This window comes from Musca domestica, unplaced genomic scaffold (assembly GCF_030504385.1).
Source record: "Musca domestica strain aabys unplaced genomic scaffold, Musca_domestica.polishedcontigs.V.1.1 138, whole genome shotgun sequence".
Taxonomy (NCBI): Eukaryota; Metazoa; Arthropoda; class Insecta; order Diptera; family Muscidae; genus Musca; species Musca domestica.
The window spans coordinates 599,154-622,935 of NW_026712189.1; the positions used below are offsets into that span (position 1 = coordinate 599,154).

At 35.0% G+C, this 23,782-nt stretch overlaps 4 protein-coding genes across 5 annotated transcripts; 3 read left to right on the forward strand and 1 right to left on the reverse strand.

Annotated features, from left to right (window-relative positions):
- Positions 1-5: 5 nt before the first annotated feature.
- On the reverse strand, positions 6-1,999 carry LOC101892693 (mitochondrial carrier homolog 2). The gene is made up of 5 exons (XM_059118955.1): positions 1,631-1,999; positions 1,398-1,564; positions 1,020-1,340; positions 772-950; positions 6-706 (listed from the first exon to the last, which is right to left on the reverse strand). The coding sequence occupies exons 1-5, from the start codon at positions 1,842-1,844 to the stop codon at positions 625-627; spliced, it is 963 nt and encodes a 320-aa protein (XP_058974938.1). The 5' UTR covers positions 1,845-1,999; the 3' UTR covers positions 6-624.
- On the forward strand, positions 1,866-7,519 carry LOC105261418 (tRNA pseudouridine synthase-like 1). Of its 2 annotated transcripts, none has more exons than XM_059118956.1 (4): positions 1,866-1,990; positions 6,105-6,233; positions 6,286-6,597; positions 7,072-7,519. In XM_059118956.1, exons 1-4 carry the CDS (start codon positions 1,950-1,952, stop codon positions 7,517-7,519), a joined length of 930 nt encoding a protein of 309 aa, XP_058974939.1. In that variant the 5' UTR covers positions 1,866-1,949. The 2 variants fall into 2 exon arrangements, with proteins under 2 accessions (XP_058974939.1, XP_005188519.2); XM_005188462.4 differs by lacking the exon at positions 1,866-1,990 and adding an exon at positions 5,903-6,046.
- Positions 7,520-7,557: 38 nt separating this feature from the next.
- LOC131801022 (dual specificity protein phosphatase 19) lies at positions 7,558-8,240 on the forward strand. The gene has a single exon (XM_059118958.1). It carries the CDS (start codon positions 7,558-7,560, stop codon positions 8,155-8,157), a length of 600 nt encoding a protein of 199 aa, XP_058974941.1. The 3' UTR covers positions 8,158-8,240.
- Positions 8,241-9,789: 1,549 nt separating this feature from the next.
- Positions 9,790-22,832, forward strand: LOC131801023 (DC-STAMP domain-containing protein 2-like). Its single transcript, XM_059118960.1, has 11 exons — positions 9,790-10,121; positions 11,611-11,921; positions 11,983-12,243; positions 12,795-13,008; positions 13,064-13,217; positions 15,128-15,296; positions 15,452-15,760; positions 15,821-15,926; positions 15,988-16,062; positions 22,474-22,611; positions 22,670-22,832. Exons 1-11 carry the CDS (start codon positions 9,838-9,840, stop codon positions 22,755-22,757), a joined length of 2,109 nt encoding a protein of 702 aa, XP_058974943.1. The 5' UTR covers positions 9,790-9,837; the 3' UTR covers positions 22,758-22,832.
- Positions 22,833-23,782: the final 950 nt, after the last annotated feature.

Here is a 23,782-nt window from a genome sequence, read left to right on the forward strand (position 1 = left end):
ATTCGTTTACGTTAATGTTGTATTTCTATTTTTTTTATTCAGTTACCTAAGGGATACATTACACTTCAGTGACAACGCATATAATAAATGAATTTATATTTTATTGTTTTTGATCATTTTTATAGTTGTATCAACAAGATTTGGGGTATTAAAAATAACATTGAAATACAAGAAAAAACAAAGAAAAACTATTATGTAGTTTTTTTTTTTTTTAATAAAATTGAAGTTTGGTATATTGTCACCTATATCATGAAAAAGAATTGATACAGATAATAGACAGCGGCGTGAGCAGCTCTTCAAATGCCCTCCCCAGTCATCACCATAAATAAATAGAGATAAGGTGACTGACTGACTGGTAATAAATTATCGAAATCAAAGTTCTTCATAGAACATGCGAAAAATGTTTCTATGAAAAGCAAAATGCAACAGTTCATCTAGTTCTTCGGAAAAACAAACAATCTTATCATCAACATAATTTTCATTATCATAATTATGAACATTTCCTACAAATAAGGAAGATAAAAAGCAAAGTTAGAGTCAGGAACAAAAGACAGACGAATAAGGAGTGATTGATTTGTTTCTTTAGTAGGTGGTTCTTGGGGGTTTGTAATTGGTCCAAAGTATTTATTGGTACTTGGCTAATGTTGGCATTGGTACATAACCGCGATTGTCACGGAATGTAGGCTTGACAAAACCACCAGCCGATCTGAAAGATAAGTGTTACAAAATTATTCCAGTGTTTACATTTATATAATTTTATGTCAATCTTACCTCCAGAACAGGGAACTACCACGCTTCAGCTCGTTTCTGGCTTGCAAATCGTTGAAACAATCCAGCCAGCCAGAATATTGTGGCATAATTGGTGGTTGGCCGGCCATGAGACGAGAGCCCGTAACAGCCATACAGGTGGATACCACATTAAGGGGATATAAAATGCTTGAAAATGCAAACTATACGGCAGAAAAAGAAAGAAAATCCGTTGATACTTAGTTGAGAAATATTCCTAGCCTTTTACCAACCTGTGTAAAACCAGCGGTGTACTGGCGACCCAATTTGTCTTTAACAGCGTATTTGTTAATCAAAAACACCGTGGAGCTAGTCAACACCAAACAAGCCACATCGCACAATAGCTTGGGTACAAGACCCGAAAAGAAGCCCATTATGCCTTCAGATTTATAAATTTCTGCTATAGAACCCAATATCGATTTGTACAAGGTTTCGCGGCCAATAAACTGGGCCATCATGCGCACCGAAATAACATGGAACGGATGGGATACAATAATGCCCGATACACTGAGAACAATGTCCCTCTTCAGGTTGTGTTTGAATTGGAAATATCTGTTGGAGAATATCGATTAAAACTCACATATAAAACCTGACTTGAATAAAACTTGCAGTTCTTCATCACTTAGATTGACATCATCTTTTGGCTCCTCAAGCGGTTTCAATCCCAAGCGATCGGCTATTTTTTCACTCAAGACCATGCTGCAAATTGAACCCACCAATTTGGGAGTCAGGCCACGATAACAACCATAAAAGCCATCAATTTTACGTATATGACCAGCTGAAAACCCAATTACTCATTAAAGGATGACTTCATAGCCCGATAATCGTTTTCTCTATTCCTTACCATATTGAAAGATATTGGGCAACACCATTATTGGTCGTCCCAAGATGGAACGTCCTGGCACGGCAGCAATTGGTTCATAGCCCAATTGTATCAATACCTTGGAATACTCCAGAGGATGTAGAGCAGCACTCACACCCAATCGCATACCAAAACGCATCCATTCTGCGACTTCCTTATTTTGTTGAGGATCTTCATTTTCGACCAAAGAAGGCATTTTGTTCCGTTTATTCACAAACAAAATTCAACAAATTAATAATTCAATCGCACGGAGCCTGGTAGGATTTTGTAATTCTAATGAATTCCTTCTTTAAGGCTGTCGATGGGTGGTTATTATGGAACAACACCGGCGACTAGGGATAGGTAAGTCGACATTCGATTAATCGACTTTGAGCTGTCAAAAAGTCAGGTTATGACAGGGTTGCCGTGACTAGAGTTATTTGATATGACGACATTCAAAAATATTTTAACAGCACTTATTTTTTCTTACTTTAGAATTTAATAGTAGAGAGCATGGTACAATGAAGAGAAGGTAGGTCAACTTTGAAAAAATTGCAAGTATAGAGGTCTACCTGTTTGGCTTGTAATGTCAGAATTACTATCAAAACAATAAAAAAGCAAACAACTTGTTGCATTGATTTTGAATAAATAATTTAAAACCGCGAAAACTGAATGAATGGTCAAAATTTATTTTCAATATCATGTTCTATATATCTCTTATGGTTTATTTCGCGACAAAAACTGTTGTTGTAGCAGTAGTACATGTGTGTGTTTGTGTTCTGCTAATCTGGTTCCAGCTCCAGGTTTAGAAATTCGGCTACTTTAACGGGCTGTAGCCAGAGATCCTCTGGAGTGAGTTGGGTAGGTTTGGCTGAGCAATTAAAAAGGTGTAGCGTATTGTGCGGGCCTGTATCACACGCCGGGCAGGCGTCACGCACATCTTCATCAATTCGTGCCCAATACGAATTGAGGCGACTACACCATCCTGAACGTAATTGCGCCAAAACTACCCTGGTTTGTCTGGGCAGCTGACGTTCTTCGGCTGCAATGGATGGGTGGTGGACTCCGAGGACGGCATTCACTTTATAACTGCTAATAGCATCCGCGACTGCATCGGTGTGAATGCCACTCAGACCTGCCTGATAGGCTTCTTGATCTAGAGGCTCTCTCTTGTAGCGCTGGACCTCCCTCTCTAGATCATGTATGTCCTTCCTGACACGCCTGGGTGGGGGAGAGTTATCCACCATATGATGGTTGGGATGGCTCTCACGGTAACACCCAAGCAGGTACTGCAACGAAAGCATATGATTATGCTGACGTAAGGGAAGGACTTTCGCCTCCTCATGTAGATGGTCCACTGGTGTCATGAGGAGGCACCCTGTCACAGTTCTCAGGGCAGCGTTCTGGCAGGTCTGGATATTCTTCCACTGCGTAGCACTAGTATTCGCAGACCACACTGGAGCCGCATAGTTGACCACAGACCGACCTATCGCGTTATAAGAGGTCAACAAGGTTTCTTTGTCCGCACCCCAAGAGCTGCCGGCTAGCGCCTTGAGGACCTTGTTCCTACTTTTCATCTTGTCGCAGATAGCTGTGGCTTGCGCGGACGACTTGAACATGCTGTCGAACGTTACCCCAAGAATCTTGGGGTAGTTCGTGGTCGGTATTAAATTCCCCTCGACCTGAACATTCAGCTGTGTTCTCATCTCCGCAGACCATGTGGTAAAGAGTGTGGCCGTTGATTTCGTGGCGGATATTTTCATATTCCTCGCGTGGAAGTATGCGGCAAGCTCCGCGAGATAGGGGTTCAACCTTTCGCATATGTCATCGACCACTGGACCCGACGCCATGATCGTACAATCATCCGCATACGTTACGATCTCAATGCCGTCTGGAGGGCGAGGAATTCCGGAAAGGTAGAGGTTAAACAGTTCCGGAGATATCACCCCACCTTGGGGAACTCCCTGTTTCACTCTACGGGCTTTGGACTTCTTGTTCCGGAATTCCACGTACGACTGGCGTCCACACATATAGTTGATTATCCAACGTTTCAAACTTGGCCGGAGGGTAGTTCTCTGTACGTCCTCAAACAGTGTGGCATGATTGACCGTATCAAATGCCTTTGATAGGTCAAGGGCTACCAACACTGTTCTGTCACACGGCCTGTTCTGGTTTAGTCCTCTACTAATATGTGTGGAAATGGCGTGTAATGCTGTTGTGGTACTATGTTGTGGACGGAATCCATGCTGGTGGTTGGCAACTGCATAGCTTCCTCTAATGCTGGGAAGGAGTAAAGCCTCAAGAGTCTTTGCTACTGGCGACAAAAGCGAAATCGGGCTGTACGATTCGCCTTTACTGGCATCCTTGCCTGGCTTCAGTAGCGGGACCACCCGGCCCATTTTCCAGGTTTCAGGCACTATGTGGGTGGCTAGCGACAAATTGAGAACTTTTGTTAAGTACTCGACTCCCGGCGTATCCAGCTGCTTCAACATTACCATTGAGATTTCGTCCGGGCCCAACGCTTTGGATGACTTAGCGATACGGATGACATTCGCAACATCACCCATCGTAAACTGTGGTGGTTCCTCCTCGGCGGGAAGAGATCTGATACGACGTAGTACTCTTCGCTTCGCCCTATCACTCTCGGGGTGCTCGACAAATTGTCGGTTAAAATATTCCGCGCACCTCTTCGGATCAGTCACCGTTACGTCGTTAAAAGTGACTGAGGTCCTATCATCCTTTTTTCCAGGGTTCGAGAGCGACTTAACCGTTACCCACAGCTTACTCATATCGGTTCCAATGTTGCAGCACTTCAGATGGTCTAGCCACTTTTTCCTCTTATGCTCCTGTACCAACCGGTTGACTTCCACTGTCAAATCACTGATTCTAGGATCAGTAGGGTTGGTACGACGGAGATCATCACGCTCGTTTGCTAATCCCGCTGCCTCTGCTGGGAAGTTTGGTCTTATCTCGGGTATTCGACCAGCAGGTATATAGCGAGCGGCTGCAGCTCTGATGATGTTTCGGAAAATCCTTTCTGCTACCCGAACATCAGAAGGGTTGGGCAGTTCTCTGAAGCGGCGGTTGGTGAATTCTCTGAACTCTGGCCAGTGAGCTTTCCCATGGTTAAGGAAAGTGCGGCGTTCAGAGGTTATGAAATCGGGCGACCTGCTTATGGAGACGATTATCGGGAGATGGTCTGAGCCAAGAGAAATGACGGGTTGCCAAGTCACGTCATTTATCAGACCGGGTGACACTATGGTTAAATCTGGCGAACTGTGACCTCTTATTCGGGTGGGGGCATCCTCGTTAACCGTGCAGAATGTGGAGCAGTCAATCTGCTCTGCCAGCGCTGATCCCCTCTGGTCATTACCTAGGACGGAATGCCACAACTCATGGTGGGCATTAAAATCCCCTAGTACCAGGCGGTTATTGCCTACCAATAATGGGCTAATATCAGGCAAATAACGTGGTTCACAGCTATTAATCGGCGGGATATACACATTAAGCACCTCTACCTCGACGACGACGTCTCTGACGAGGACGACGAAGAAGAGGACTCGCTGGGGACTACGTTACTGCAGCAAGTCGCAACATAGTCCCTTTCGCTGTAGTCTCGCAAACGCCTTAATCCGGAACAGTTCTTGAAGTGCACCCACTCTCTGCATCCATTACATCGCACCGAGACAGATCTGTGGTGGATGACGTTCTGACAAACCGAGCAGAACCAAGGTCCGGGGTTTTCCTCAATCCCGGCACGGACCAATAAAATCCGGAGCAAGCATTCCGGGATATGCTGCTCCCAATGCAGAAAAATAAACAAACACAAACATGTACATACTGGGTTGGCAGCCGCTGGCCGAAACTAGAATCTTGTTGTTTCGGGTCAATCCGGTATCGTAGAACCCGCTGCCGTGGGATTGGATTTGTTTGATTTGGATTGGATTTGGATTTGAACTGTAGATTTTGTCGATGCATTCGTTGCAATAAGCATTTTGAAAACACCCGAATTTGAATATTTTCTGAACAATTTTTTATTATTGAAAAGAAGACACACACATAAGCAAATGAAGTTGACATATTAAGCCAGAAAAATAAAAAAATTTAAATCATATGGTAGTTCTGCCCTACCTTGAATTCATTGTACCATGGTAGAGAGTATTTTGAACCATTTTCTTTAAAAAAAGTTAAGCTTTTTGTCCTCTTTTCAATAGGGTTTCCTTTTTAGCATTACGTATTTACCTTTATTCACCCTTAACGTATGCCGTACGCCTTATAAGTACTTGAGGTGTATGTTCAGTGTAAATGTAAACAAAAAATGGGGGGTGGGTGAGAACATGCTTACTACTGAACAGACTGCGCATCAATCACAATGTTTCGTTATTTGTTGGAATTCTCATATATTGGAACAGGATTCCGGTATGTTTAGGAAAAACGCGTGAATAATTATGAAATAAAGTTGATTTCTTTTCACCAGGGGCATTCAAAAAACAATAATCAAGTCCGATCCGAGTTTTGTAGATCTGAAATCGGTGCAGGGATGTTTGGATGTGGCTCTGCAAGTATTTCGACCGGTGAATGAAATACAGACTGTGATATCAAGTAGGTGAGTAGGTAAATTAAAATTTGAATAATTTAACAATGTCTTTCGTTTACAGGACTGATGCCGGAGTCCATGCTCTGCATTCAACTCTACATGTTGATTTACAACGTGCAGATGTTAGTCCTTATGTTGAGGAAACCATAACTGGTGTTTTAAATCGCACATTATATAAACAGGGATTGCCCATTAGGCTGATAAATACCCGTATAGTGCCGGACACATTTCACTGTCGTTACAGTGCTTTGGGCCGCACTTATTTGTATCGCATTGCAGTTGCCAAGAATGGCATAAAGGATTTGGATACCCAAAATAAGCACTTCGAATCATTCATACCCGTGGAGGAATTAGATCGTTGTCATTTTCTGCAGTAAGTTGAAAATGCACATACCCAAAATATCCAATTGCAATGATAAACACGTCTCTGTGAATATGTCTGCCTTATTGTCATACCACTGACGTAGATTGTAGTCATAAATATTGAAACCTTTGCAAAGATCTTCAATCTATATTTTAAAGCTCTTATATTTATAGAATTATTTTCGAAGGGCTTTTATAGAACACCTGCGAATGATCAATGTATGGAAGAGCTCTACAAGGAAAATCTTTAAAGCCTTTAAAACACGTTCAATAAGTATTTTTTATGTGAAATACTTCTAGAATACCATTTATTCCTATAAATAAATTTTTGTGAGAAGGTCTATGGAATGTTTTCTAAAAGAAAACTTTTAGAGGCTATTTTACACCTTGATGATTTTTATAAGGTCGTCCATCCATCGAATATATTTCCTCTTGATTTGTCTATATGTAACTGAATTATTAAAAGATATCTTCTCTTTTGCAGCAAAGCCCCCTTCGATGTCGAACGTATGAGACAGGCATCCCGTATGTTTGTAGGACGACATGATTTTCGCACCTTCAAAAGCCAGGATCGTCAGAAAAGTGCATCACGAGATCATCCTATGTTTACGGTTCGACGGATCGATGAAATCAATATAAAACCTGGTCGATCTGCTTGTACAGGAGTTAATGCCAAATTGGCAGAAGAGTTATATGACTATTGGGATATAGAAGTAAAAGGCAAATCATTCCTCTATAAACAAGTAAGACGTATTGTGGGCTCACTTATAGCATTGGCCACAGATCGTATCAATGAGAAATGTATTTATGAAATGTTAACAATACCCTCGAAGCATAATTGGGATCCTCGGTTACAAATTGCACCAGCGTATGGTTTATATTTGGCGAGAGTGCATTACAATGAGGAGGATTTAAGAGTCAATAATAAATAATATGATAGAAACCTAAAAGTTGAATAAATTAAAACAAAATGAGTTTCCTTGAAGCTTTGCAAGCCAAACGTAACAAACTGAAAAGCTGTGAGACAATTGTGACCACTGCCACGGGAGAGCGTTTTAAAGAAAACACCACTACTCAGGAAAAGAAAAAACTAGAACAAGAAACGAACTCCAATTCCTATGGTTTTGTGATTGATACTAAACCGGACTTCAAACCAGCTTGCATTTTACCAAATCACCTCTATTTGGGTTCTCAAGACTCGGTGACATTGGAAAATATTTTAGAATATAAATTAACACATATTTTAAGTATTGGCATAGAATGTCCTCTAAATGATTTACCAGAGGGCATTAGTAATTTATTTATAAATTGTTTAGATTTACCAGAAACTGAATTAACAAGTGGAGTATGGGACCAGGCATTTGAGTTTATACAAAATGCCATGGTTAAAGATGGTTGTGTTTTGGTCCACTGTAATGCTGGCGTATCGAGGTCAGCTAGTGTTGTCATTGCTTATCTCATGAAATATCGACACATGGATTTTGACATGGCCTACCGATATGTTAAATCGAGACGTGAATGCATACAACCAAATGCAGGATTTCTAAAGCAATTACGTAGTTTTAAGTAACAAAAAAGTTCTATAGTTTTCTATTTACTAACACAGTTAATGTATAAAAGAAATTAAATATTTTTTGCTTGTAAAAAATGTTGAGGTCTATTTGGAAATAAGCTTGCATTAGTTAAGAATTAAAGATCAGCCTAAAAGTATACCTCATGTTTTGAAAAATTATCTACACCAAAGATCACACGAGATAGAAATAGGAAATCAATGATAGATGCTTACAAAGCTTTTAAGGTGTAAGTAAATGTCTAGGCTTGAAGTCATGGCTAGGCATATTTTGTGACATTTCTTAAAAGGATTACAGAGCCGCCTAGGCATGACTTCAAGCTTTTTATGTACTTGCACCCATGGTAGAATTACAAGGTAACCCTTTCAGGCCAGCTGGTATCAATTTGATATGTCAAAAAATTGTTGTAATTTGAATTCGCCTTCATTTACACATAAGAAAATTGTTGCATGATTTCAAACTTTAACATTGTTATTGATAGAAAATCGAGATTTTACGTTTGTATAGATTATGAGGGAAGAAGTGTATATTCAACATATGGTAGGCATAGGTAATATGGAGATTTGAAATTCGTGGATATTTGATATAAGTGAAACAGGGAATCAATTTCATATAGGAGATAAACCGATACATGGAATTTCATCATCTTATTTGTACGGATTTTCAACTATGTTATAGGGATTCAACAGTGAAAGGTGAATGATTCCAAAGCATATTGGATTGGTTTGGGGAACAAAACATTGGCAATTTTTGGGGTGTGATTAAATATTGAGATTTTTTTATTTCAAATTGCTCGAATGTATTAAAGTTATCTATACATAAAAGACTTCCTGTCTGCTATACATTTCATAGCTAAGCAAATAATATGCGTGGACTCACAGTAGACTCAGCCCCCTGTATCTTCTGCAATCTTTGATCCAAATCTTAAGTAAGCCTGAGGAGTAAATATACACTAAAGTACCTTTTAGGTAGCATGTCACTACAGCGAGAAAGCTGATGATGTAGCAAAAAAAAAAGGCTACACCCCAGAACCACGACAAAACCTAATTTTAAAGCATCAAAACTAATTTTCCGGATATTTTCTTGTAAAGAACATTATCGCTGTTGAATATGAAATAAACGTTGCCAACTTTACCAACACTGCATGCTGTGTAAGGATGATGAAGAGATAACAACGATTGGACATCTATTATCGCAAATGTCCTTCGTTGGAGCGCTGGAGACTACTCCATTTCCAGTCTCTGTGATTTTCAAAAATGTTGTATTGAACGTGCTATAATCAAACCAAGGTGCAGCGGCTTCAGCATTACTTTCAATCGATGGTGGAAGTTTTGAATGTTTGCTTTTGTAATAGAAAAAACAACAATTTTGAAAATTTTTAATTCAATATTTTGATTGGAAAAATAATTTGCCCCAAATTTTGTACTTCAAATCAATTCGCCCTGACTACAACTTTGACATATCAAGTTTCCAAAAAAGTTGCTTTGTTGTAATTTTCGCCTATGTTGCTACCTGGTATTTCTACCATGCTTGCACCTTTAGGTTTAGATATAACACATGTTCTCCTAATTTTTAAGGCTGTTTAAGAACTACAATAGTGTTTGTAGTAAAAAAAAAACAAAATTGGCTATGAAAATTTAATCAATAAATAAAATATGTAAAGAATTTGCAACTATAAAATGTTTAACAGAATTTTGAATAAAAATAAACCAAACAAAAAGAAACCCAATACCAAGCCTTATCGTGAAACATTTCTTGGTCGTATCTTCCAAAAGATCCTGGGCAGTGGTATACCCATACAAAAGGCATTGAATGTCGTTCTCTTGGGCTATCTTTGTGGAATCGTTCTAACAGTGTGTTGGTATAAATATTTTTCGGGAAATCATGTAAACACTACCCGGTGGTGCTCTCTTATTATCTTGGGATTCATTATCATATTTTTATCCTACAGCAAGGACGTACGGTAAGTTTTAACGAAGACTTGAGAGAAATTTTAAACAGTTGTATTTTTTCTATACCCTTTACCATAAGATGGCGGAGGATTACTTTTCGTTATTACGTCGAGTCGAAATAAACAACAAGTTCGGCATGAAATTTTAAGTCGATTTAATAATGATTGTCTGCCTACTGAAATCAAGTTGGAGGTTTCAAATTGGATGAATATTAAGAAATGAAATTTAGCATAAGTGTTTGAACTACTCCAAAGATGTTGGACATCGAAAATGGGCTTTATCCAATGGTGACTCTCGTATTGGATATTTCCGTCATTACTTTCAACCAAATCAACTGTAATTTGGGGTATCGTATTCTTATGTCCATACAAATAAGCTATAATTAAGTGGCTTAGCCTACTTTTCATTAAGTGGCTTAGTCTACTTCCCGATTTTCGGAATTTGGTCCCAATTTACAATCAAATTGGTCGAATTTGGTGTAGCTTCACATAATTGTACCTCCTGATTTTGGGTAATATGAAAATCCCGGTCCAGATTTCCAAATAAATCAATTGTATTTTACTTTTCAAGTTCTTAGTGGGTAATTTAATTTCTCACACCCTGATTTTCTATATTTCCAAACTTTTCGTACCAAATTTTAAATCAAATATAATTTGATATATCGAGTCCTTAGTAGGTAGCTTAGCTCCTCTCGAAATATATTTAATTTTTGTCTAGTTTTTGTTATAACCCCATATGGTTTACACCCTGATTTTCGTTATTTAAAAGTTTTGGTCCCCATTTCCAAGCAAATCAGCTGTGATTTGATATTTATGGTTCTCAGAGGGTAGTTTAAAATCTGGCAAAAAAAAAAAAAATATATATTTAATGGCAGGATGAACATTTCATTGGTAGGTATACCTACATGGCTACTTTTGCCATAGCCCCAAATCAGATGTAGTTTTATGTTTCGGGTTCTCAGTGAGTGGCAAGGAGTTACCTCGCGAAATATATCCAATGGAGGTTCCTTTTTTCATATAGCCCCATATACCTCCTGATTTTTATTCTTTTTATATTTTACGGATTCTCGGTGGTTTCTTAGGTCTTCTTAGGTCCATTCTTGCCATACCCTTATATAACTGTAGTCTGATTTGCGGTATTTAGTTTTTCCAACCAATTACTAACCAAATTACTTTTGAGGGTCTCAGTGGGCATTGAGTTTGAAGAGAGAACGCACAAATATGGCGTTCTCGTGTATTTCTCTTATCAGGTGAATTTGTCCGAAAATAAAATAGTAACATGATGGTTGCCAGATTTTGAAATTGGCTGACATTTCAGCCAATTGCCATACAGCTTAGATAGTTTTAATAGTTTTCTGTTTCCGTACTATCTGGGCGAAGCAGTTCTCTTTGAGAGAATCTAACATTTCTCCTTTTTTCAATTAAAAAAGTACGGCAACAAAACAATAATGGTTCTTTCTGATTTTACTTTTTTTTATCGCGGTTGTTTTGCTTGTTTTAGGTGCATTGCATCCCTCTCCATTCCAATTCTGTGCAGTTCCAAAGGTCGTTCCCTAATAATAGCGGTGGCATTTTTTATTGCCGCCACAGGACCCACTGTGAATTTGTTTCGTAATATTGATGTTATGGTCTCAAGTTTGAGTTGTGGCCAGATGCAATTGAAGCATGCACTGGGAGAAATGTTGGATACGCTGAAGAAACCGTTGATTGCCATTAAGGATGCCATACACAATGCCGTCAATGATTTAAGGAAAGTCCTGCGAAAGGTCCAACAAGTTTTGCAGACAATTCAGGCTTTGATTGTGGTAATATGTAAGACTTTCTTGCAGATCTCTGAAATTGGTCCATTATTTTAACCTGTAATATTTTCCAGTGGCCACAATGAAAAATGCATTTGCATGGCTAAGGAACATTGTGCGGATGTGCAATAAAGAATTTGGTACTCCGTATGAACGTTGCATGAAAATTGCCCAGAATGCAATAGAGGATTGTCAAAAGAAATTGGGTCCCATGAGGGCATTGTGTCAAGTCACCCAGCTTTTTGCCATGCTATGTTATGCCACCAAGGTTGTGGATGTCATTTGTGTATTGGTGGTGTTTGTCAATGAATCGATTATAGCGACCGTTATGGAAAGTAAGTTTACACCAGCGGCCGCCAACACACCGCCCATGGGCAATTCACCACACCTTACACTCAATCATAGTTTTGGGAATAACTGTCAACATTGGTCAGTAAACCAGGGGTGCTCAAAACCGTGTTCTAGAACATGAAGAGAAAAAATAGATAATTTAAGAGAAAATTAAAATTCTGTTTTTCTTTATATTTTACGGTTCTTTTTAATTGTTTTTAAACACGAATGTTTGCCAAAATAATTTATAAAGCAAATGGATAAAAAATATTTGTATAAATAATGACTTAACACTGTTTTGTTCATGATTTAAAGAAGCAAAGAGAAATTTGACTGGAAAGAGATATTTTTTCTTGAGCACCACTGCAGTAAACCCATCACCATAACTGTTCGCTTGTTTCGTTTGATTTCATGTTTACTGAGAGAGGAAGAGTTTCTCTCGCGATATTTATGTCACAATCAAGTTTTTGTTTTGATAGTGGTTGGCTAGGTCTGGTTTACACTCAAACTTAAAATCATGAAAATAAATATTTTCCATTTTATTGGTAATTTTCAGAGCTACAACAATTTACTGCAGAAGTTAAAAAACTCTTCGATGTCTCCATAACCTTCGATCATGATTTCTATTTCAAAACCACCACTTCCAGGGAATTGGATGACATTAAAAGGGATATAATGTCGGATATACACAATCGAATGAAAACATTTGTCTTGATATTCGGTTGGTTGGATGTGGTCAGTTTATTTATGTTTGCTGTGATTATATTCAAGTAAGTGTGGAGCTTGAGTTAAAATTTCAATTCAATTTTGAGTATTTCGTTTTAGGGCTATATATTTTCGCTTGAAATATTTACACAATCCTGGCTATCAAAATTCGTATATATCCAAGGAATTTGTTGAAATAGATGAAAACCGTAGAAATATGAATATGGAAACGGCGTTGCCTCTGACTTTCATGGAGAAAATGAAATATCCTTGGGTAAGTTTGATTCAAGGACATGGTATTTACAGGACATTTGTTCAGCTAAGTTCTACATGAAGAGTAAAAATTGAACATTTAAATTGAAATAAGTAAAAAAGCAATATGTTGGGCTGGACCGAACAAATTTGGAAATTTCAAAAAAAAAAAAAATCCGTTTACAATTCTCTAAAAATCTTAAGAATGCAACGCCGTTATATTGGGATCCATACGAAAACGTGGATATGCGTAGGCAATTTTTTAATGCCCATTATAGTATTCAAACACGAACCTTGAAACAATTCCAGTGAATAATAAATAATGGTGAATAGGAAGGTATCGTTAGATGGGGTTAGACCTGTATCTGCATTTGCAAAATTCTGTCATAGACTGTAATACCTATAAGGAACTTAAAATACGAAAATTAAAAAAAATCCAATGAATAATGTCGCTAAAATCATCAAAATGCCGAATGTAGGGAAGTACCGATATATGGGACTATACGAAAACCTGCATAGACAATTTTCTGTCATAGACTGTAATTGCCATTGCGAACTCTCAATACGAAATTTTAAACAACTCCGGTTCGCAAAAATCATCAAAATACCGAATATTAGAAGGTACCGTTATATGAAGGCTATACGAAAACCTGGACCTGCATAGGCAATTTTCTGTCAGAGGCTATAGGCCACAGGCCAATTAGGAGCTTCAAATAGAAAATTTATAACAATTCCGGTGAATAAAAAATCAGCTAAATACCGACTACACGGAGGTACCGTGTATACGAAGACGTGGACCTGCATAGACAATTTTATGTCACGGACTGCAGTATCCATTACTAGGTGCAAATACAAAATTTGAAGCCATTTCGGTGAATACTATCGCTGAGATCACCAAAATACCGTATACAGGGAGGCACCGTTGTATGGGGACTATACGAAAACCTGGACCTGCATAGGCAATTTTCTGTCACAGACAGTAGTACCGATTAGGAACTTTAAATACGAAACTTGAAACAATTCCGGTGAATAATGTCGCTAAAATCATCAGAATAGGGATGTACAGCTATACGGAGGCACCGTTATATGGGGGCCATATGAAAACCTGGACCTGCATAGACAATATTCTGTCACAGGCCGTAGTATCTTCTAGGAACTTCAAATACGAAATTTGAAAGAATTCCGGTGATTAATGTAGATAAAATCAGATAAATACCGAATACAGGGAGGTACCGAAGTATGGGGGCCATACGAAGACGTGGACCTGCTTAGACAATTTTCTGTCACATGTTGTTGTAACCATTATTAAGTGCAAATACAAAATTTGAAACCATTGCTGTGAATTAAATCACCAAAATACCGAATACATCGAGGCACCGTTGTATGGGGGCTATACAAAAACCTGGACCTGCATAGGCAATTTTTTGTCATAGGCTGTAGTACCTATTATGAACTTCAAATACGAAACTTAAAACAATTCCGGTGAATAATGTCGCTAAAATCATCAAAATAAAGATGTACAACTATATGGGTGACATACCTAAACGTGGACCTATTTAGCCCATTTTCAATACCAAAAGCCCTGCAGACCAAACACACATTTAAGTAAAATTTTATTAACCTAATTCAATTCATTCGGAAGCTAAGTGATTTCCATAGTCGGACAGACGGATTAACATCGCTAACCCGACATAGAATTTTATGCTGATCAAGAATAAAAATACTTTGTGGGCTCTAAAATCTATATTTCGAGGGGTTACAAACAGAATGATAAACTTAATATACCCTTCATACTTAAATATTCGGCAGTCTATGAAAATTGAAGTAAGTAAAGTAAGAGATGCTGCCATAGTATAGACCAAGTAAAATCACACAGATTCTCTATTTAGATTTTTCTGTTTGCTGGCACTCAACAAAATTTGTTACTTTCAGTTAACTGACTGCAGGCTTACGCGTCAAGAATGGCTGGCTCTGTCCAGATCGGGTATATTTTTGGCAATTTCAAGTATACAGTTGTTCTGCATATGCTTTGCCGATTACAGTCTCTTTTGGATATTGGCAATGATATCTTATTATGGCCATAAAGAAAGGGGTTTTACAAGTAAGTAAAAACTGGAAAATTGTTCCCTCAAACGAAATACAGAGCATTTTAATTCCATCGCATATACGTCACATGAAAAAAAAATACGTCACGTTAAAAAAATCAGATCCAAAGAAATTATTAAGTTATTTTACTTATATTTTCATAACATTTAGTTCCCCCTTACATAACCGTAGAAATCGATGGCGGTGGTTTCGTTGGCGAGATATTTGGTGGGATAGTTCATGCATTTGAACCAATATCGCAAAATTACACCATAGACCCACATACATGCTTACCACTGCCGCGGCGCCCTAGTTATGCCCATTATTATTTAATTGCTAGCCTAATTTTATTTGGTTGGATATTTCTGTTTTGTCAACCCTATGGTTTACGTCTAAGGCACATTGTAATGCGTCTTTATTATCCGGAGGTGGCAAGGCAACGAGCTATATGGCTATATAATCGAATTCTGCTAAAAAGAAGTAGGTGCAAAAAATTATTTTATTTTTTAAAATATTATTTTTTTCCAATAAACATTTTAGTAAGTTTCTTTAAATTGGCCCGGCGCAAAGCGAGAATAGCCTTTACGAAAAATAAAACTGGCGATAATTTTTCTTTCCTAGATTGGTTGAGAGCCAAAACGGAAGGGTAAATTAATTGCAGCAAGAAATTAAAAAAACGAAATAATTCTTATGTATGTAATTTTCAGATATTGTCTATTTCGTCTTATATTGGGTCAACGAAAATCCGATAAGTGTTTGCTATGTGGCTCACCATTAAATAAGTAAGTTTTTTTACATTAAATATAAATAGTCTTGTGAAAGTGGTATAAATTACGGTAATTTCTAATTAATTTCTCAATATTTATAAATTAAAATCATGCGATTTTTATTATCGTAAAAAGGATGGTAAAATTCAGTAGCTTGATGGCGTAATGTATACAAATGTTCACATACATTGGCACTATTGATTGATTTACTTCCTAGTTTGATTTAATTCTTATATTTTATAATTAACATAGGCATCACTTTTTATAGTCTCCTTTAAGACACCTCACCATTCTTTTGAAAATTCGCGATTATTTCGTCTCTCTCACACAAATGGTCAATTGTCATTTCAAAAGTTCTTTTAATCAGTTAATTGTCACTTAAAATTCTTGTTAGAAGTGTAATTCGCGTAGTCTAAGTTTCATTGAAATTAAACTACAAAATCGATAAATATATCGAGAGAACATTTGAAAATAGTGTAAATTAAAAGTTTTTAAATAGAATAAATGGTTTTAAAGAAAAGCAGGAATAAATACCAAATTTTATTGTTTTAAAAAAGTATGATAATAAAAGAATTAATTGCACCCTCTTTTCTGTTTTGCTATTTTTGTGAGTGTCCGTGCATGTATGTGTGTTTTAGCACTATGTCGAGAGCAAGTGAGCTCAACACATTAATAGGGAGATGTAAAAGAAAAAATACGTTGCATTTTTATTTATTTAATGAAATTGTTGTTCCTTTATGTTTAACGAATATTTTTATTTACTTGTGTGTGCAATTTATTGGAAAAAATATAAAAATTAATTTTTCTTTTCATCTTTAAATGTAAGTAAAATATTATAACATATTCTGTTAAATTTATTGAAACAGATATACATATCTATCATAAGTTCTCTCATATTTGGTTTCTCAATTATATTCTACATATATTCTAATTTATAAAGTTTTTCACTAACATTGGCAGCACTGATTTGTGTTTCCTTTAAGTCATTTGATCATGTCTTATTTTCCTCTTCCTCTGTAAATTCGCGAGAATTTTGTCTCTCTCGCTCACTCATGGTCAATTGTCATTTCAAAAGCTCATCTAATCAGTTAATCGGCACTTAAAATTCTTGTTGGAAGTGTTATTCGCGTCGTCTAAGTTTCATTGAAATTAAGCAATCAAATCACTAAAAACTATCAAGAAAATTAGCAATTCGTGTAAATCGAATGTTTCTTAAATAGAATATATAATTTGTTTTAAAGAAAAGTGCAAATAAATACCATATTTCAATGTTTCAAAAGTGTATGAAGAATTTGATTCAATGTGCCCTCTTAGCTGTTGTTGTTTTATGAGTGTGCGTGCATGTGTTTGTTTTAGGCACTATGGAGAGAGAGCAAGTGGACTGAGCACATTAATAGGGAGATGTAAAGCGGGAAAGGTAAATTTGACGACAACATATTTGCTTTTCCTACGTGAATTCGCGAGATTTTGTCTTCCTTAGTCACTCATGGTCATATGTCAATGCCCCTCCAATCAGTTAATTGGTACATACAATTATTTTTATAAAAGTAATTTGAGTCGTCCTTGAAATTGAAATTTAAATTACAATCATTCAAAATTATCCAAAAAAAGTTTGCAAGTTGTGAAAATTAATTTTTTCTTTAATAAATACTAAAATAAATACCATATTTCATTGTCTTAAAAAAGTATGAAAATAAAAGAATTAAGTGCGCCCTCTTTGCTGTTTTGCTATTTTTGTGAGTGTGCGTGCATGTGTGTGTGTTTTAGCACTATGTAGAGAGCAAGTGAGCTCAACATATTAATAGGGAGATGTAAAAGAAAAAAATACGTTGAATTTTTATTTAATTTATGAAATTGTTGTTCCTTTATACTTAACGAATATTTTTATTTACCTGTGTGTGCAATTTATTGGAAAAAATATATACATTAATTTTTCTTTCCATCTTTAAATGTAAGTAAAATATTGTAACATATTCTGTTAAATTTATTGAAACAGATATACATATCTATCATAAGTTCTCAATTATTAGAATAATTATTTGGTTTCTCAATTATTTTCTACATTATACATATATTCTAATTTATAATGTTTTTTCACTAATATTGGCAGCATTGATTTGCGTTTCCTTTAAGTCATTTGATCATGTCTTATTTTCCTCTTCCTCCATAAATTCGCGAGAATTTCGTCTCTCTCGCTAACTCATGGTCAATTGTCATTTCAAAAGCTTTTCTAATCAGTTAATCGGCATTTAAAATTCTTGTTAGAAGTGTCATTTGCGTCGTCATTGTTTTATTGAAATTTTTGTCTTAAAAGCAGTAAATATTATCAAGAAAATTGTGTAGTCGTTTAAATCAAATGTTTCTTGCAAGGTATATATAAATTGTTTTAAAGAAAAGTGCAAGTAAACACATTATTTCATTGTTTAAAAAGTTTATGAAAATTGGCATATTTGTGCACTTTTTGTTTTGTGTTTTTCTATTTTATGAGTGTGCGTGCATGTGTGTGCTTAAGGCACTATGGAGAGAGCGAGGGTATATACATCGACAAAAGTACGTTTGGTTTTTGATTGCATTTTATAAATATTTGTTTTGCACTTGTGTGCAATTTTGAGATAAGCTGTCAAGAAAATAACGAAGATGTGTAATAATATATATTCAGAGCGATAGTGATGAAAATGCGTATTTTTTGGTTGCTTTATTCGTGTGCATAGGAGATTGAAATAAAATCAAATATAAATATTGCGTCATATTTCAATAGATATTTATGGAATTTGTGGCAATGGTGTAATTTCAATTTTGGCTGTTTTTACAACAAAAAAAAATATTAATAATATATTAATGTTGTTGTAGTTTGTTTTGTCTTACAGTGCATTACAATCTCCACCAAGGCCTGTACTCCACAAAGGGTTTTAAATATTTTAGTTTTTGTAGAATTTTTGGAATATGTATTTCCCCAACAGTTTTTGAAATGTTAGGTTTTCTGTGAAAGAAGACCTTGTATATATATTTTTTTAAAGTAAAAGTTTTTCACTAAAACTTGTCTAGAATGGCTCTATAAAAAAATCTCTGTTGATATTTTCTTTGACGCAAGCAAGTCTTTAGTTTTTTTCACATTTATGAAAAAACTTCTCTGGTTTTGTTAAAGGTGACAATGTGGTTATCTTCATTAATGAAACCTGATTTCTGGTTTTACACATGACCTTACTCAATACAAGACTAAACCTTCTTTAAAACAACTTTAATTCTTCTCAAAACATCTTTCATACATTAATCTAAAAAATCACTATTAAAGAGTACAAAAAATGTTAAATTACGATATTTACGAAAATCGCTTTTGGTTAAAAATATGGTTACTGTTATATATGGGGAATATACTAAACGTTTCTCCAATAGATTTTGTAAACGCTAAAAGCTTATATGTTGTATTTTCCAGCAAATTGTGAAAGTAGTAATCTAAATAGGGGGAAAAAAACAAACCCTCTTCCACATTTATTGAAATTTTCAGATTTAGATTCATTGCAATCGTATTCAGTATATTCGGCAATACTGCAGATTAAAGCTCAACGTTTATAAATTGTAACCGTAAAGCGAGTCACCAATGTTTTTCAGTGGTAGAACAGGTGCGAAAATGCACAATATCGGCCCACTCCATCAAGTACCTCCCCACATAGGGTCAGAAATTTTGAAATAAGCATCCGATTCTCATCAGGCTTCACACATCTCCGATTCTCTTCAAATTTCACATGCCCAAATATTTTTACAAATTAATGATATATATCAGTCCACCCCCTCTGGTGTTAATCAGGGCTGTCATAGAAACCAATTTTGTCACTATTGGTTTTAAAAACGACAAGAAAAAATGCTTTGGTGTCATGAAAATCAATGTTATTGGCTTTATTTTTGAATTATAATTTTATCGGTTTTGATTGTCATAGAAGCCAATGTTATTGGTTTTGTTATTGGAAATAAACCAAGTTGCTTAGAGCTGTCACTTTTCTTTTGCTTTGGATTTTTTAAACAATTTTTAAAGGATATTCAAAGGACTAAAAATTTGGATTTTTTAAAGAATTTTTAAAGGAATATAGACGTGGATTTTTTAAAGAATTTTTAAAGGACTATAGACGTGGATTTTTTAAAGAATTTTTAAAGGACTATAGACGTGGATTTTTTAAAGAATTTTTAAAGGACTATAGACGTGGATTTTTTAAAGAATTTTTAAAGGACTATAGACGTGGATTTTTTAAAGAATTTTTAAAGGACTATAGACGTGAATTTTTTAAAGAATTTTTAAAGGACTATAGACGTGGATTTTTTAAAGAATTTTTAAAGGACTATAGACGTGGATTTTTTAAAGAATTTTTAAAGGACTATAGACGTGGATTTTTTAAAGAATTTTTAAAGGACTATAGACGTGGATTTTTTAAAGAATTTTTAAAGGACTATAGACGTGGATTTTTTAAAGAATTTTTAAAGGACTATAGACGTGGATTTTTTAAAGAATTTTTAAAGGACTATAGACGTGGATTTTTTAAAGAATTTTTAAAGGACTATAGACGTGAATTTTTTAAAGAATTTTTAAAGGACTATAGACGTGGATTTTTTAAAGAATTTTTAAAGGACTATAGACGTGGATTTTTTAAAGAATTTTTAAAGGACTATAGACGTGGATTTTTTAAAGAATTTTTAAAGGACTATAGACGTGGATTTTTTAAAGAATTTTTAAAGGACTATAGACGTGGATTTTTTAAAGAATTTTTAAAGGACTATAGACGTGGATTTTTTAAAGAATTTTTAAAGGACTATAGACGTGGATTTTTTAAAGAATTTTTAAAGGACTATAGACGTGGATTTTTTAAAGAATTTTTAAAGGACTATAGACGTGGATTTTTTAAAGAATTTTTAAAGGACTATTTACGTGGATTTTTTAAAGAATTTTTAAAGGACTATTTACGTGGATTTTTTAAAGAATTTTTAAAGGACTATAGACGTGGATTTTTTAAAGAATTTTTAAAGGACTATAGACGTGGATTTTTTAAAGAATTTTTAAAGGACTATTTACGTGGATTTTTTAAAGAATTTTTAAAGGACTATAGACGTGGATTTTTTAAAGAATGTTCAAAGGACTAAAAATTTGGATTTTTTAAACAATTTTTAAAGGATATTCAAAGGACTAAAAATTTGGATTTTTTAAACAATTTTTAAAGGATATTCAAAGGACTAAAAATGTGAATTTTTTAAACAAATTTTAAAGGATATTAAAAGGACTAAAAATGTGGATTTTTTAAGGAATTTTTAAAGGATATTCAAAGGACTAAATATGTGGATTTTTTAAGGAATTTTTAAAGGATATTCAAAGGACTAAAAATGTGGATTTTTTAAGGAATTTTTAAAGGATATTCAAAGGACTAAAATGTGGATTTTTTAAACAATTTTTAAAGGATATTCAAAGGACCATAAACATAGATTTTTTAAGGAATTTTTAAAGGACTATAAACGTAGATTTTTTTAAGATTTTTTAAAGGACTGTAAACGTGTTTTTTTTAAAAGAATTTTTAAAGGATATTAAAAGGACCATAAACGTGGATTTTTTTAAACAATTTTTAAAGGATATTAAAAGGACCATAAACGTGGATTTTTTTAAGGACTATAAACGTGGATTTTTAAAGATTTTTAAAGGATATTTAAAGGACCATAAACGTGGATTTTTTAAAGGATATTTAAAGGACCATAAACGTGGATTTTTTAAAGGACTATAAACGTGGATTTTTACAGATTTTTAAAGGATATTTAAAGGACCATAAACGTAGATTTTTTAAAGGACTATAAACGTGGATTTTTAAAGATTTTTAAAGGATATTTAAAGGACCATAAACGTGGATTTTTTAAAGGATATTTAAAGGACCATAAACGTGGATTTTTTAAAGGATATTTAAAGGGCCATAAACGTAGATTTTTTAAAGGATATTTAAAGGACCATATACGTGGATTTTTTAAGGATTTTTTAAATAATTTTTAAAGGATCATAAACCATAAATCTGCAAAGCAGCTTTATGATTAAGTTCACAATAAAAAATTATTTACGCTATCTCCGGCAAACTTTTTTTTCTTTCGGGAGCTCTACTATATACGCATAGTGGTGTAGCCCCGCCGACTTTTGACCTATCCTTATAGGTTTTTTTCAATTAGGGGGAAGGGGTTGTAACTTTCTTTTTTGAAATTTTAACTTTTTTGAAATTTTCGGATTTTGATTCCTTGGAATTTGGAATTGTTTGTCTTCTGCAATACTGCAGGTAAAAGCACGACGTTTATAAATTTTAGTATCCTTTGTTCTCTTTAGCAAATATATTACCTAAAATCTACGTTGCTGTTAAAAAGTCCTCGTTATTTTGCCTGTTGTTGTTTAACAAATATTTCCTCTCATTCCAGAGAGTCCCTAGTCAAATGCGAAACAATTGGCTGTAATGCGATGTATTGTAAAAATTGCTTTCAAGAATCGAAAAATATTTGTTGCATTTGCCACAAGCCGGTTGATTATGGCGATTTTAGTGATTTATCGGAGGTCGAGTAAGTCTTGGAAAATATTTCGAAAAATTATCCATAATTCTTCTTTTTAATATTTAAGAGATTCTTCAGATGATCCAAATGTAATACATTTTGATGAAACTGACGATGAGTGTTTAATTAGGAAATGGAATGAATATATTGATTGAATATTGATGTGAGTTCTTTGTACGATATTGTTATGTTGTTTGCATGTATTTTGAATTAGTTGAAATTTTATAAAAATGAAGAAATCCTTTTTTAAGGCAATATTAAGAGATTTTTTTTTTTGCCAAAAAGAATATGGTTTTAAAAATATTTGAGAACACGCCTAAGGTTATAATAATTCGAAGAATTACTATTAAATTTAATGAACAAGTGTTGGGATTTCTTGGAAGGACTAAAAATACGCCATACCTCCCTATTCACTTTAATGGTAAGCCTAAGAATTATTTTGTCTTGGCGTTGCCCTCAAATAATTTTAGGACAATATTTTGTAATTTGTAAATTCTGAAAATCCACGAAGAGTCACGTTTGATTTTTGGAATTATTCAATAAACCAATGCCATTATTTTTAAAATATTATCTCACTTTTCATTAAATGGATGCCATATGTGTAAATTTGTGAGAAATCAATATCAACCTCAATCATTAACACAAAAATGCCATTCCGGCAATATGTGAGAAATTCCCAATTTTAAAACCAAAACAATTAAATTTGTCCCTGTCAAAAGCAAATCCTTTGCTGTGATCGCATATCAATGGCTGCATTGGCTAATCGTTGTCCAAATGAAATGAACCAATTTAATGCAATTACAAATGATAGCATCATCGAACGAATGCTAAACAAAGTGCGGATCAAAAACAGCTGTCATTGGCACGTTTTTCTTGCAGTCTTCCCTTCCCACAACAACTCTAAATATAAAAATCTCTAAACATTTTTAAACGGAAATGCAAAGTGTTATAATTGAAACAAAAGCAGTAGCAATAGCAACAAATTTATCCTCATCAGCACCAGCAGCGATACAATGACTCAATACATCCGACATCAGCCAAACAAACAACAGTTAACACGTTAGCAGGGTCTGTTTGTCAAGCAAACAATTCCGGCAGCAAATGTTAGCTGAAACAATGCAGCTGATCTGGCAAAGGGATGTATCAAATGCCACAGAATCCAAATAGTTTTGAGTTTCAG